Source organism: Corvus brachyrhynchos, unplaced genomic scaffold (genome assembly GCF_000691975.1).
Source record: "Corvus brachyrhynchos isolate BGI_N302 unplaced genomic scaffold, ASM69197v1 scaffold126, whole genome shotgun sequence".
Lineage (NCBI taxonomy): Eukaryota > Metazoa > Chordata > Aves > Passeriformes > Corvidae > Corvus > Corvus brachyrhynchos.
Window position 1 is genome coordinate 4,242,707 of NW_008239283.1, and position 16,714 is coordinate 4,259,420.

Genomic DNA, 16,714 nt, shown 5'->3' on the forward strand with positions numbered 1-16,714 from the left:
TTTTGCTCTTGAATTTGTCATTAGCAGCAGTGAGGGTAAACACAGCATAACCACCTTCCTGTCATTCTGTCTTATTCTATCATTCCTATCTACTCCAGTAGTATATAACCTTTACACAAGGTCAGTGAGGACAAAATGCAAATCTCAGGATGATTTGTGACTCCACTCTTTACTACCAAGGTTTACAAGCAGTGTCAGTAGATTCCAGGGTGAACATGAAGCCTCACTTATTTCAGAAAGGCTTTCCATAGGTAAAGGGGCATGGCTGTACAAATTACAGGACCGTAGGTCTCAGTGCACTGTAAAATCCCAATCCAGAAACAATAAATGCATGATGTAGCTCTACTGGAAGCAAGACTCTTGTAGGACAGTCTGCTAATGACATTGCACTGTTTCACTGACAAATGAGGCTATAAAATGCTTAATTTACTGCAGAGTTTTAAGCAGCAACTCTTGAGGCAAAAAAAAAAGTAAACTCAAGAAGCCTTCAAAAAAGATTACCAAAATTATTAAACATGATGTTAATCAGATGCTCCACAAACAGTACAGTTGTCCAGACAGAAAGACCAAAATTACTGACAATAATTAACATGAATTTGTCTAAAGTCAGCATTAAAATATTACAACTGCTAGAGAGAAGAAGGGTAATCCTAACATGCTTGCTTTGTGATCACAGTGTAACAGCTGAATGTTATAAAGAAAAGTATTATCTGTATTTGTACACGTACATGTTTCAACTTCAGTAAAATGACAAATTGTTGGGTAACAAAATGCCTTTACCACAATTTTCAGATTACCTCAATTGCTCTAACACAATATACAAGGGATGTTGTTGAAATATTATAGACAAAACCAACACTGGTATTGTAATCACGATGTCCTCACCTAGCTTATTTTCTGAACAATTCCTTCCTAACAGAGAAGATATTTATATTATGATTATGCTGGAATCATATGGCTTCCAGAGTGTGCTGTCAGGAAACTGCCACAAAGGAAGAAGTAGAAACAAGTTTTTCATTTCCATTTGGCTGCCTCTGATCTGAGCAATTGCCACTGATTGCTTCAAATGGATGAAGAGCAGGCACTTAACACAGGGATTAGCTTCAAGCTCTACTCTAACCCTTGGTACTATCCAGCCTGGAGGTACCTGAGCAGTGACATTATCTAGTCATCAGAACAATACATTAATCAAACCCTAAAAAACTCTTACCTAAAGGTTTTTCCTGTTGCTGCTGTTAAACGTTCAGACATTTTAAATTCGGTGTACCAAGAGTCAAAGGTAAAAAACCTGCAGCTCTAATAAGAGGAATTGCGTTCTTTGCCACGGAGCAAGCCTCAGGCAGCACTAAGTACTGCAAACACTGCAAATGGAAAACTCTTACCAGTCTCCTTCAATGTTGCTCCTGAATACCAAAACTGTGAATCTAGCCCACTCCAAGAATAATAAACAACATTCAAATCACCCTAAGAACTGATGAAAGATGTTTCCTATTCAGGTAAGAACAATGAACCTTTGCCTATAAACTTTAAAGCAACAACATGAGTATGCCTGTTCCAATTATCTGCAAGTCTAAGGAAATAACAGCATCAAGTCTCTTTTGTCCAGCTACGAAAGGAAACATACAGGGACGTTTTTCGTTTTATATACGGCCCAGAAACTCTTAACAGTGCTGTACTTGCTCACTTTCCATCTCAGTAGAAGTTTTTCCAACCAAGATCTTGTGCTGGATGCTTTGTGGCAGGAACGTGGTTTACCCTGTCAGCACCCTGCAGGTGCTGCACCTCTTCAGGTACTTGTTCCTGATCTGCCTTCGGTTTAACCAAGACAAGACAGATGGGGGGAGGGAAAGGTCTGTCTGACCAAGAGATAACATGACTTTAGCACCCTGGTACAGACCAATGCAGTCAGGACTGAGCAGCTGAGAGCAACTCTGCTGCCATACTGTCTGTCATCAGTCAATCACTCGCAAATCTGCTTTCCTACACTTGTTCCAGTGGCATTTTCCTACCAAAGGTAGCATTTGCTTCTCTATTTTGACCAATTTAAGCAAGTAACACCTTCTCAACAGAAGTATTTATTTTTGCAGGAAACCCAAGGACAGACAAGACATAGGAGCACAGTTATCAACTTATTTGCCAAGTTGCCTTAACTTTTCTGGTCTGTTCTCTTTTTGGGACTGTAAAGATCATCAGACTTAGACTCAGACCTTCCTATGAGTCAGGACAGCCAGTATCTGTGTCGACTTGGTGGCAGAACAAAACAGTCCATTCATTGAAGACAAAATTAGTGACTTCAAATGTCATCGCAAAACATGTTTTTATTTTAACTGAAGTTACCAGGTAGGTCATCTCTCTGTGTCAAATCCTAAGAGCCATGAAACACTGTAGGGGAAGACATTTTTAAATCATGATGAACAAATATAATAAATGTTTTCTTTCCATTAATAATCAATAATGTGCATATGGAAGAATGGCAGAGTAGATTGATACCAGCCAAAATAGTTAGGCTTAGAGAGAAAAGATCTCCTCAGTTTCATCATTATGCAGTGCAACCATTTAAAGCATGAAGCATCTACTATAAATGGGGAGACTATTCCCTTTAGCAGAGAATTTGATTTTTCTAATGTGGGCAAGTTACCACAGAAGAAAGATCTTCCTCTAAGCTTGGACTTCAGATTGTCATTGATAAAGCTGACTTCAAATTTTGTTTTCTAAGACATTCCAAATATCTAACACTGAAAAATCATGTCATGGTCAAGAGAGAAAAGGTTCAGATTAAACAGCCCATAAATAGTTTCAGTAATTGCTGTACACACCTGCTACATTAAGCTTTTCAGCTGCTCCTAAGCTGGGAGCAGAAGTGGTAGTATTGTTGGTCGAGTTTGCTCCTGTTCCATTAAGTACAAGATTTTCCACCTTGGACTCCAGCTTCCCAATGCGCTGCAAGATATTATCCAACAGGACAGCAAGTGTCTTCTTCAAATCTGCAAATGAAAAGTTAAACTGCTTAATAATGCAATACACACTTGTCAGACAGAATCAGAAAACAGATACAAGAATGAGACTGGAGATAAATATATCTAGAGAGAGAGAGAGAAAGAGAGAGGGAGACTTTCTCAGTGCAAATCTTTGCTATTACCAGCTCTATACACTCATGTTCCCTACTTTGTTCAGCCTAAGATACAAGTTTCCCTGGCCATGGAACTTGTCAGCCTGTCTATTTAACAAAGTACACTGCAACTCATATAGATATCCACATTCAAGGTGAAATGTGTGTCTTTATGGGAACAGAAAAATGCTTGGTTTGCAATGGCTCAAGTAATAAGAAGCTGCTTAAATAATAGAGAGTCTAAACCTAAATCCGTAGTCAAGCACCATCAGAGGAACAGTCTGTTGATACTCAGTCACGAAGGGAACAAAAATCCCCTTCCCAGAAAGAACAGCTTTGAGCCAGCACAAAAACCTTCTCCTGCATCTCCTCCACATAACCAGCTTCTGAACTGGCAAATTAAAACAAAACAAAAAAAAGTTAAGCTCAACCTTTCTGTTGTATTCACAAAACACCAAAATCATGTTTCCTTTCTTCAGTCTGTTGGTGATTGTCTCTGTTTGGTCTGACACAGCACTTCCTTGGCATGGAAAGCAATGAACAGTAACAGGAATTTGCATATCAAATGACAAAACGGAAAGAGTTCTCTGATATTTTTTTCCTTGGCTTTTATTTTGTTCAGATTCCTTGAAGGAACACAAGACAGTTTGGCAAGTTAAAAGAACTGTGGGCAAGAGGAGAAAACTAGACCACTATCAGATTAAACTCTATAATTATAATGGCAACAAGCCAAAAAAGACACTATTGTCCTTTGTTCATTTATCCTTGTAAAGACTAAAGAATTTGGTATGAGAAATTTACATTATTTTTCCATTTAATTACATAAAATAATTGCATGTGTACTAGTATAATATATTTTCTGTTTTACACAACTTTAGAATCATCTGTAACAGAAAACTTCTCCATACATCCGTTGTATTTTTGCCACGTTCATTCTGTGCTTTTTTTATTTTTCCCACGACTATCTCAATTCTTGTGCAAATGAGAGACTAAATAAGGAAATGCTATTACTTTTGAAAACTCGTAATTCTTTTCTCCAAATGAGAGTTATATTTATTCCTTGGTGCCATAAAGAAAGCCTTTCTCATTGTTACTGTGTTTTCCTTTGTCCCGAAAAGATCAGAAGATGGAATCTGAAGCACTAGTCCACACATTCGGACTATTTTAAATGGGGTCCAGAAGTCATTTAATGCCATAGTGTGCAGAAGAAAAGGGAAGAATGGACTTAACATGAACAAAACCACAGTACAGAAGGAGGAAAAAAATCTAGGAAAAAAAGTAGTAAAAATAATTTAGGAAACAGTAAGGAAGAAACATAACTTACATAAAGGCATACACAGATCAGAAAGACAGAAAAGGTAAAAATTTATTATTTTTTAGTTCTGATACCAAAACACTGATATGAGAGACAGCTTGTCAGAACAAAAAGGCAAGTGGAGGCTAGTTTGAGAAGGGGAGGGCAGAAGCACAGATTCATAGAATTTTTGTAAAAGAACTCTTTACTGCTATAAAGAAAAATCCAATATTCACTGTGTATATCTGAACTATAACTTTTGAAAGGAAAATGTTTGATCCACCTACCTGACAGGTAGAAAGAAAAAGTGAGAAAGTAAACAAGCTGTGCAACCACAATAAGGAATGACTGAAAACCTTTCAGGTGGGTAAAAGCAGCCAAATCAAGTAAACATTAAATTTATTCCTGAACATGGAAATCATGACTTTGCTCACTTAAAGCAATCAGAGGATAACATTAAGAAAAATAAAAAGGCTAAATAAGCAAGAGCAATAATTTTCACAGAATACTGCAGAAACCTCTACCAATTATTATTAACATCCATCATTAATGTGCTTATTTCTGAAAAGCTAACCTGATTATTTGCTGGCAACAAGTCATTTGGTATGCCAAACAGGACAAATTAACTTATTAAGTAATTACCTTACCCAGTTTCATAAAGTATTATTTAATATGGCGTTATTCACTCATCAGAGTGCTTTTCCCTGAAATATTTCAAATAACTGCATTACCATTATTTTGCATCTTTCCAAACTACTTTGTTAAAAACACCTGACCAAACTTAAATTTTAAGTCTTTAATCTTAAAAATCTTCTCAGCCATGGACTTGAAATTTCTACGCAAACCTTATCTTTCCCTTCACAGAAGTGTTAGAAAGTTATTTCACCTGCTTCCAAATGCAGTTTAACTTCTCCTCAGGATCTTGACCAGTGTTTGGAGGCAAGTCAACTATTCCTCAGCAGGATTTGGAACAGGAAATTAATGCCACAGGCAACAAGCTGCAGGGGGAACTTAGCTTATGGATATCTTGTACCCATATTAATGCAGTTACCTTCAATATCTGCAGCCAGATTGTTTGGGGTTTGTTGTCCATTTTCTTCAATTCACCTACCATCAAACACCCTTGGCACAGTAACAGGACACTGGTTATGGCTATACAGCAGATAAAGTTTTGTTTTGAGCCTAGTCACACAATCCTCTAGGGATCTCTACTTGCTTGGACAGCCTCAACTCAAGTATTGATCTAGTACCACTGTTTTGCTTGTGTTGCTTTGTAAGGCTACAATTCCAGTATAGTTCAACATGCAGCCACAAACGTGGAGGTACAGAATAAGAGCAGGTTGTTATTCAAGCAATGAAGCAATATAATTGTTAGCTATGTTGGGGAAAATAATCTCAGGCTTACAGGCAAGCAAAAGCACACAAACTCTTAAGATTTGGTTTTTAGAGGAAAAAGGAGTGGTGACAGAAACAAGACACAGAGAGAACCTTCCAGGAGGATGTTTTCATTGCATGAGCCAAAAAGTACAGAGCATTAAGAGAAAACTAGAGAAAAAGGTGCAGCTTTTCTATCTATCTGTTGCATCCTAGTCCATATTCTTTGTCTAAGCATACAAAAACTATCTACTCAATTTCTTCAGAGCTGAATATTAAGACAACTATAAAAGAAAACAAATCTAGATGACTAATTAGTTTTCCAGACAGCCTGGAAGTGCATAGGTAAGTAGGAAAGAAAGCGAGTCTAAAAACTGCTAAACAAGTAAGGTGTATTATGTGATCTTAACAGAATGGAAAGGAACAACACGTAACCTGAAATTTGATTATTTTATTTAGTAATATTTTCTGGTAATAAGCTTCATTCTTTTCTGCTTGCTTTGTCTGACACATGCACAAAAACTTAACTTTCCTGTACAAACTGGAAGAGAATAAGCATTAAAACCTATTGCCAAAAAAAGCACTTAAACTCACAGAGTTTTCCGCCCTGAGGCAAATAGGATATATTTAAGCTTAATTTAAGATTATACCAGATAAGTAAACTTAAACATTAAGTAAATTGACTGAACAAAGAAGTTAAATGGGAAAGAAGAAGAAATAAATATAGCAGGTCTCCATTTTATAACTAAGGCAAGTTTTTCCACAGGGAATTTCTTAGATCACTGAAACGAAAACTGAAAAGCCTCCCAAGTTTCTTGCAAACACCAAAAAAGTTTTTTAAAACTGAGTTCTAACAAATAACGTAAGGCATATTAGATAGAGCTACTAGACAGATGTAATAAAAATTAGCTGACAGCTTCATTTCCAAATGATTGGAAACATAAAATTTGTCCCACTTCATACTTACAAGGGAAGAGCATTTTCTCCATCTGTACAGAAAACACACAGGGTAAAGTACTGCCAATTGAGCGGCATTATGAAGTAAAATGTTTGGACAACTGAGGAGAAAGCCTTAATCAGATTATCAAATAACCCAGAGAACACACTTACCATATGCTGTCACTGTCCCAACATAAGGCCCATCAACAACATTTTTATTTTCTTCAGCTAACGCTTTGATGTATCTTTTGCTGAGATCCAAAATTTGCTCACGCAGGACTGAACTGCTTTCGTGTTGTGTTTGTTGCTGAATAGTAAAATGCAGAAGCATCATTCCCCAAATAAAACCAAATGTCACCAGAAAAAAGCCAAGTTTCTGAGAGGACAGCTTCCATGGAGAGAATGCCATGATTCCAACAGCTCCACACAGTTACTACAAAGGTTCCTAAAGCATGAAGACAAACAGCAAGTTCATGGTCCAGGTATATAAATATCACAGAGCAGGACTCAGTCTTATTCCAACTCCTTTGTCAACACATATCTGTATTTCAGTTCCATCCTGTTGCAAGAGAAGAGAAAAAAGCATAGTTAGCACACCTGAAGTTTTTACTGGCCACACTAGCTCTTCCCTCTAAGTGGTACAAACCAGGAGTAGACAATATGCTTGCTTTGTAAATGCTTAATTTGCATATCACATCATTGTACTGGAGTAGCCAGAGCAAAAAGAAGCTGAGAAAAGCACTGGAAAGACAACAAAGGAGGAGCGATGCACCTGAGCAGGAGGAGAACATCTCACAGGATCTGGATCAAATTCCCTGCCTGAAGAGGTTTCTAAGGTGTATTTCAAAGTAGGGCTGCTGTTACATATTTATTTGTGTGTGTGCATGCAAAACTTTGCAATGTTGCCAGTGCAGCAATTTAAGACAATTCTCAGTGTAACTCAGTTCTCAGAAAACAAGTAATTTTAGCTGGCAGTGACACTGCTTGGGGTTCCTGGCAAGAGCTACAGCATATGGCTAGATAGGTGATCAGGAAATCAGACTCCCTCAGGGGTAAAGAGGAAAGAAGAAATCTACATTATTTAAGCCAATACACTCTCGTGGCTTCCACTGCAAGCAGTTGGGAGGCTGCAATAATGTCCTGCTCATGTGTGGCCTCTGCTGTGCATAGTTACTCCTCATCCATAAAACATCCTCCAACAAGTTTGCTCTTTGCAACTAAATTGAAAACACAAACTTCTGAATGCTGCAACACGTCTTTTGTACATAAACTAATATTCTCAGAGCTTTCTGTACACAAGGGAAAAAGAATTGCAATGAAGGCCTTCAAGATACAGTAGGACCAACTTTTCAAGGTAAACTTAATTATAAAATCTGGCATAAACAATCCAAAGGCAAGAAATGGTCTGGGATGAGAGTTAGAGGACGGGTCCTTAGCTTAAAGTCCAACTAGAAGGGATGTAATTAAAAGGTAATAAGTGTAACCTATCATGTTAGAACACAGATTTGGTAAAATGTTATCCTTTTAACTTCATAATGCTCCCAGACAGGATTAGAGAACATAATGTTCCCTTCCATTCTGCGCTTGCACAGATAATGCAGATGTTGCTCTGCCTTAATAGGATAATTACTCAGATGCCCAGTGCTCCCTGCTTGTTAAAATTCCCTATGGATCTTCTGCTTCCAGCTGAACCAGGAGTTTTGCAGCAGGACACAAATACTTTTGGAGCATTTATCTTCAACATGTCTTGAGTGTGCACATTTCACATCACTGATTGACTGTAGAAGTGAAGGTGCATTACTTGAACTAAAAGCAGGCAAGGCAGACACTGTCCTGCGCACTCATGTTGCTAAAAGAACAATCTGCAGGCATCTTTTGCTTAAGGAGGAATGGGGCAGAGAAATTAACTGCAAGTACAATGAAAAACATCATAAAGCCCTCAAGCAGACTTTTTTCACACAGAAAGTATCTCAGTAAAGAAAATGAACAGTCTCAACAGGGAAAATTAAGGACTCTGTTTAATGATGTACCCCATACATTTCAGTTAATTTTCCAAGAAATGGCAGGGAGAAGTTTTACTTCTTTCTGTTTATTTAACTATAGCCTTGGGATATTTTTGGGCTGACTGAATAGTAGAATATTGTTATTTCATTAAAAACTGAACGTTTTACTATTCTTTTGCAATATGGGGTGCGATAAAATATAGAAAATTCCATAGTTTAAAATAACATCACAACTTTAAAAAGAAATCTAAAATATTCAAGATAAACTCCCTCAGTGACTTAACTTTAAGTAAGCACTGACAGCATCCTCTACAGCAATAAGATCTGTAGTTAAACAGTCAGTATTCCTTCCCCAATTACCACTTGTTTGTGAAGCAGAAAACACTGAATAAGAAAGTAAACCTATCACCACCATATTTTAACAGACAAGTGTTAATGATTATTTATGACTAGTTGTTTAGGGAAAAAAACCAACCTCTGAACATAATTAACACTAAAAACAGCAATTAAAACTGCAAGTATTCCAGTCTTCTTTTTAAAGTTCTAGAACTGAAACAAAGATGCTATAAGAAACAGCATAATGACACTGAACTATGAGAATGATTGACTTAAACAGAGCTGTTGACTTTTCTGTTCTATTTATCAACAGAAAAATAAATCTTAAATCCACTCAAAAACAGTAAGAAGGTCGACAGCAAATATTAAGCTTTTGCCATAAGAAAGGACTAAAATTCATTGACAGAGAGAAGAATGGCCCCCACTATTTCAACAAACAGAAAACCCCAAACCCAAATGTCACCAACCAGCCCTATTTTTCCACAAGCAATTCCAGTGGCCAGCAACTTGAGTGCTCAACAACAGGTAGTTAACTAATTAACTTTACAGCACTGCTGGTGGCCATGGAGGTTTATAACGTGCACAGCAGAATCCCTGTGCTTCCCAGCCCTTCCATGGCCAGCTGAACTGATTTTGGTATATATTTAATCCCAGATTTGACAGCTGTCAAGGACTGCAACACAACTATTCCCCAGTAAATGATTACCACATACCTATAATGAGTCATTATTTGGTATCTAAGTGGACAGTGGACAGAAGATATCAAGGGGTGATGTGGAATGCATGAAGACAGCAGCACAGAAATGTCTCTGTATATTTCTGTTTTGACAGGAAATTAATAACTGAACTGAGCAAGAGCTGAAGCAATAAACACACATTTGTCTACTATAATCATTGATGGATTTTGACTGACAAATTATCTCTCTGCCCATACCAAGACATTCCAAAACTTCAGGCGGTGGTATATTTCCCTTATTCTCCTGCACACCTAATAAATGTTCCCGAAGGAGGCAATCCTGTTAACTAGTAAGGCATTTTCCTAGTCTAGTCTCCAGACACACATATCTGAAGAGGATATGGGAACCTCTAAAGAATGACAGGTGCTTTTTTTGCACCCACTCCCCACCCCTTTTTTAAGCTTTGGAAAGATGTGGTCCCACTCTAAGACATCTCTTGAAATAATTCCAGCCACCCTCTGGAAACTGGATGTTACAGTGTGAGTTTGTTTGTGAAACTGTTAGGAAGAGAATTCCTCCTGACTTAGTCAGAACAGCTAGTGTACAAAAACTAAACAGAAAGTGTGAAGAACAGGATGAAAGTGAAAGGATATACGAGGCAAGAACACTTCTAATAAACAGCATCTTTGTTATGTTCTTTCTCAAATTCAACTCTAACCAGCCAAAATCCCACCACAACTGAAACAACATACTGGGGGATGGAAGGAAGGAGGTTGTTTGGGGTTTTGGGGGTTGTTTTTAAACAGTCTAGTTACATCTTCTGTGAAAAACATGCCACAATTTACAACACAACTGCCCCTACCCTGAACAAAAACGATTCACTTATTTCTTTGAAAAAGGGCTAACCTTATACCCATTTACACAGGCACAAGAATTTTAAAATACTAAAAGTACTATTATATAGCTTCATTAGAAACACATTTTCTCTATTCTGTATTTAATATACCCCTGTGCAACAGCTGGTCAGTTCACTAGTTAGAGAGGATAACATTACCATGCTGATGTCATTGGTATAGAAAAAACCTCACACTATTAAGAATCATCTCAGATAAGTATTCCAATGTTAAAGTGATCCATAGTACATCCGCGGTGAAAACCACACATTTCACATTTCTCCGCATTGTAAGATTTAATTTTTTTTTTTTTTTCTAATGCTCAAATTAGAGTACAAACAGCTCATCTTCATGTGAACAGATTTTGGTGACACATATCCACGTATTCCTCTTTAAGTTTTAAAAAGGAGAATTAATCATCTACAAGAGATTAAGCAAAGTCTCTTTATAAGTATGTACATAGACCCAGCTTGATATTCTCTGTCCAATCTGTACCTATATTAGAAATAGTACTTAGGGTAAGCTTGGAATACCACTATCCTCAGGATACTCAGGATTAAATCAGGATACTCAGGATTAAACTGTTCATCAGTTGAATGCACCGTTCATCAGTAGTTACACAGTTCTAAAACCTTAATTGTCTGTAGTCAAAGAAGAAGCTTTTGCACCCAAAAAACCAGCAGCTTGAGTGGTATTTAATTATTAGTTTGTTACAAACTCAAACATAAGCAACATTACACATGATGACTAGTAAAAAATTTATATACATTTTTGTACCAAGTGGCTCAGTAAAAATAGTATTACCACTCCCAGGAAAAGGTTTGCATTCCAATGCCAAACATGCAAGCCCCAAATTCTGACCTTTTATGCTTAAGAAATTATTCCAGGAACAATTGTATGAGCTAGAGCTGTGCACCAGGTGCCTCTTGTTACAGCAAACAGCTTAGATATTAGATAAGAACCAAGGGCTGGAAAACATGGGCACAGGTCAAAAGGAGAGGTCCCAAAACTGTGAGCTACTCAGTGATGGTCAATCACTAGTCACTGATGGGGTGTAACCCTGAATTTTGGAAAAAAAAATCTGCTTTTCTTTTAATAGGAGCAAAAGCTGAAAAGGAGGCATAGGATTGCTAAGCAACAAGAAAAGGCACCTGTGACAGGCCCATCAAGGCCTGTGGCACCAGTTCTGTGGTACCTTCTGCTCACAATTTATGGTGAGACTTTTACAGACTAATTGCTTTGACTGTGCAGTGGTAATGAGCAAAACAGGAATGAGTACAACCCAGCCTTTAGCAACTTTAGCAGTTTTAAAACTGCTTTGTTTCATCAGCCTTCTAAACCTTCAGTCACAGCAATCTCTCATTCTCCTCTTACATATATCCATCCAGACACAAACAATGTGTATTCAGATGCAGCCTCATGCCACCCTGCCTGACTCTCCACAGTTTTATTGTCTCATAAGAGCACCTCCAAGAGGTGCTCTTAAACCCCTCACATCAGGATCCTGATGAAAATACTGACCTATTTTCCAGATTGTTTCCTGAAGAGGGCAAGCTGCCCTTCTGTTTGCAGCTGTTTGATTCTGTAGGACAAGTTGTTACAGACCAGCCAAGGACAAACATCAAGACGTGACCCTCCTCTGTTCTTACCAAGGGCGTGTTAACCTAAAAGCTGATGATAATTCAAGTGTGAAGCCAGTGGGCTGCCAGCACACTGGAGCTACAGCCAGCAAACACAGGGTGAGTGAAAACACCTGCCATATCCCTGACCTCCTCTGCTAAGGGATGCCAGGAGTCATGCCTCATGCAGAAGCTGATGCAATACATCCTAAAATGGATAGGCAATACTCTAAAACCTCTTTTCTAGGAGTAATGAGTCCAAACTGGGAGTGCTACGTTTTAAGAGTTTAAGCCAGACAAACTTCCAGTATACATAAACTAGAATTCCAGGCTGATGTTAACCACAGCCTTCTACTGCAGCTGCATTGCCTAAACAGATGTGCACCATAACTCAACTGAATGCAAATTAATGGATTTCCTGGTATTGCAGTTGTTTATTCCTGCGGGAATATCGCAGCTGATGTCTCACCCCAGCTGGCCAATCTGTGTTCTGAAACAGTGCAGTCTGTGCTGTGATTGTGAGATGTTGGCTTCCCTTAGTCCTTTTGGAGGCTCAATCTACCTTTCCTTCTTTCAAAACACCATTAACAATGGGATAAGCTACAGCCTCCTACTTAATGCAGGCGAGTGAAATCAAAGAACAGTCACATGCTCTGTTGGTAGAAGATAAGACAGGATCAGAGAAGAGAAAAAGAAGCCTGATTTCTGATAAGATTACTTGCATTTAGACACAATGTGTGCTCATACCATTGTCAAGTGTCTTTGTACCACACACATTTTGACTCCAGTACTGACACTGCAATTAATTAACCAATATACTTAGGAAACATACTCCACTAACATTAAACTATCCACACCTAAACAAAACTTAAGGTCCTCAGTTACAAGGAGCGTTCAGAAGCAGTTTAGCTGCTGTTCAGCCACTGACCATGTCAAATGCATAAAGCAGAGGTCAGACAGCAGGACAACCAAAGGCCAAATCCACACCTGCTCAGGGTGCCACGTGCTGTATCCTGCCTGACTGGGTCACAGAAACAAAAGAACATTCATTTCAATAGATCAAGTCATAAATTTGAAGGCACCTCAAAGCATTTTTGTTAATTCTAAAATAAACTTTCTTCATTCAGTTGTGATCAGTCCAATAAAAGTCACCTTTTCTGATAGAAAAGGTGATAGAATGTCCTGGAAGGAGCAGAAGCATACCATCAAAGCTGATAATACTAACCCAGATCTGCACGTCCTAAGGCTAGGTGAGGGCTTTCAACTGGTTGAGGCTGTACATACTCCCTACACACCTCACAGGCTCCTCAGGAAGAAGAGGTAGCTGAAAAAATCATGCAGCTATACCAGATTTATGCACACATTTGCTAACTACACATTTTATAATTTACATTCCTTAATATAGAAAATAAATAAATGCATGAAACCATTTCCCTTAACTGTATTATGGAGTCTTGGTTTTGCTGTTCCTTCTGCTGCTCAATGTTATTTTCAGCAATGTTTCTGCCAACCCATTCTCTTCCTCTAGCTGACAGATGTCACTGTGTCTTCTCGCTCACCACCCATCTACAGCTGATGTGGCACCATGTACTGTGCCTGAAGAGGCAATTTGGGGTGTAATCCCATGAAGTGAGAAAAGCAAAACAACACTGGGTCACAACAGAAGCAGCAGGACAGATGGACTGAGGGAGAATATGAGTATAAATACTCCAGGTTTGGGGTTTTTTTAGGTTGGGGAGCCACGTTTGCTTTTGTGCATGTGCATGTAGTACAAATTAGCAGGAGGTGGTGGGATGAAAGTTGAAGGAAGGGAAAGCAGTCTCTGATAAGGTGCCATAAAAACAAGTAAATATTCATCTTGAGCAAGCAGCTTTCCTTCTCTTTCAAAAATAAATTCCCCCACTTAGAAACAATTTGGGAGGCATCCCACCTTAATTCCCTCATGTGGGTCTGTGCTTTCGCAGAGCACTCTGAAGTGTTTCCAGTTTTCTACCTAGCACATCACTTGCTGTAGTTCAGTCCTACAGAAATTAAATCATCTGATGTTCTTCCTTTCACGCAGTTTGCTTACTGTGATACTTCAGGGAGGAAAGAGCAAAAAAGGGGAGAACACAGCAGACGAAGGGAAAAAGGATTAGAGGAAAATCCATAAGGAAAAATCCTTATGCATTGAAATCCTTATGGTACACATACTTTTTACTGGTTAGAAATGCTCCAAGCAATGCATTTAAGAACATAATCACAAACTCACTGGATCTTTCTATAAACCAAATGAATGTTAGGACTAGGAATAGGACTTCAGTGAACTTCAAAAAATCAGAAACATTCCTGACCTTGAAGAGGCAAAAGAAGTGTACATTTTTACAGCCATTTACAGTCAAAGGACAGGAAATATTAATAACCTTCATCTTGCTGCTGCATTAAAACCATATGCCCAAAATAGCATTTTCTCACTGAAAAGAACATTTTGGTCAGCATGCTGACCGAGAGATTAAGAAACAGTTTTTGGTTTTTTCTGGGTTTCGGTTGAGGTTTTTTTTGCAAGAAAGTAACTTACAGAGCCTGAGAGTCCCAGTCATCATCTACAAAATCCCTAAAACCAGTGAAAAAAGTCTCCATGAGACATGCTTTCATGGCTTCAAGAGTCCCTGAAGTCCACTGCACAAACAAACCTTTAAGTGACTTCATTAATTTTAACGAATTTTATAAAAGGACTCATGGCCAATAAGTTTTATCATATTTCTATAGTGTGCATAAAGTACATTTATTTTTCTCTTCCCCTTCTTGCAACTCCCCTCACTCAAAGACTAATATATGACATCCTCTTATGTCATTCTCAATTTTACATTTGGCATTTGGCCTCTGAAGTGCAAAACCCATGGCACCTGCAGAGAAGCAGGGCCTCACACTTTTCAGATCACCTGGATGATCTCCAAAGTCATGAGCAAAACATCCTTGGTTCCTCCACAGCAATCCCATGTGTGCTTCTGGTAATGCTCTCCCATTTCTTTAGGGCACAGGGTATCTGTGCAAGAGCAAGAGCTGCAAGCATTGCTATGAACTTATGCAGAAAACTTTATTTATTTTTAATGAATAATAAAATTAACTTCAGCTTATAATCAAAGCAACCAAATTATGAGGTACGCCAAGAACAACTAGGTTTATTATATAGAAATTGGATCCATTAGCTAATTTCTTGTGTCAAGCTGATACTCCAGGCTCCAATCTCACCCTCTGCTATTAACCACAAATCAGCCTGTTACATCACATCTTGTGGTCTGTCCAAGAGGAAAAACAAGCAACTCTCAAAAGGAGCTCTGTCCAACTCTCAGAGGGAAGTCAAAACCCTCTTTGTATTCAGCAAGAAAGCTCTCATCAATGTGGATGCCCAGGTATCATCCCCTGTCGAATCCATGGTCAACAAACTAAATGCAGTCTTCAGCAATTGTGCTGGACCCCAGACAGACAGCCAAAAATAAATACAAGTTCCAAGGAAAGATCCAAACATGTTCATGTTCAAAATACTCACTACACCTTATGAAAAAGTTTTTCAAAAATAGAAAACAGATAATATAGAATATAAGTACGTCTGTGTAAAAGAGTTAACTTTCTTGAATTTTCTACCATTTGTTGGGAATTGTAGATAATCAAAACAAAAATAAATTCTCATTAAATTGCATTTAAGTTAATTTTTGCTACAGGTTTCTACACACAAACTTTTTGCAAAGGACAAACACCAAGGGAAAAAACAGCAGAGTCATATTAAAATAGAGGAAAGCAGAAATAAATATATAGAAATTTTTTATGTTCGTGCTATTAAACACGTGCATATCAGATCACAGGGAGGACAAAAAAAAGTAAACAGCTAAGCTAAACATTAAAAAATGTTCAGAAATATTTATCTTTTGTTGCTTTAGAATTTCTTGAACTTGGGTCAAAGTATAACATTTCTTCCAATGGATTTGTTCTTGGCAAGCATATTGAACGCATTCCAGCCTATGTGGCTAGACAAATGGCTGAAAGTACAAGCTGCATCTCCAGAGTAAAAAATTTAATGGAATTAAAATTTCAACACTGTCACCTGTTTGGAAGCAACAGTGCTGCTGATTATTCCATCACTCTGCATTTAGGACCTTTGCTTTATTATTGAAAGGATGAAATTGTAATTTGCTTCATATCTAATTCAAAAGTTAGTAGGGCAGCAAAATATTTTTAACCTCTTTCCTGCATATATCCTGTTGCTCAACACTGGTATTTGTCAACAGCTGTTACCACCAAAGATTAGAGAAGCACTTATAATTGAAATGAAAGAATGAAAACTGCCAATGTTTCTAATTTCTCTTTGTAAGTAGCAACAATCTGTCACACAGAGATGTTAAAATATTTAAAGGGACATAAATGGAGTTCTGTACATGTGCAATGAAGCCCGGTTAGAAACCTACAGTCACAGGACTTCAGATCAACGGGCTT

General features: G+C 38.0%; 1 protein-coding gene across 2 annotated transcripts in view; it reads right to left on the bottom strand.

Annotated features, from left to right (window-relative positions):
* The window catches only part of MGAT5 (mannosyl (alpha-1,6-)-glycoprotein beta-1,6-N-acetyl-glucosaminyltransferase), a 104,438-nt gene that overhangs the window by 65,638 nt on the left and 22,086 nt on the right, over nt 1-16,714 (bottom strand). For both annotated transcript variants that reach the window (XM_017740148.1, XM_008638217.2), the window contains exons 2-3: nt 6,888-7,275; nt 2,817-2,984 (exon numbers count right to left, since the gene is read on the bottom strand). In XM_017740148.1, the coding sequence (XP_017595637.1) occupies nt 2,817-2,984; nt 6,888-7,125 (406 nt within the window). In that variant the 5' untranslated portion in view covers nt 7,126-7,275. The remainder of the gene's footprint in view (nt 1-2,816; nt 2,985-6,887; nt 7,276-16,714) is intronic.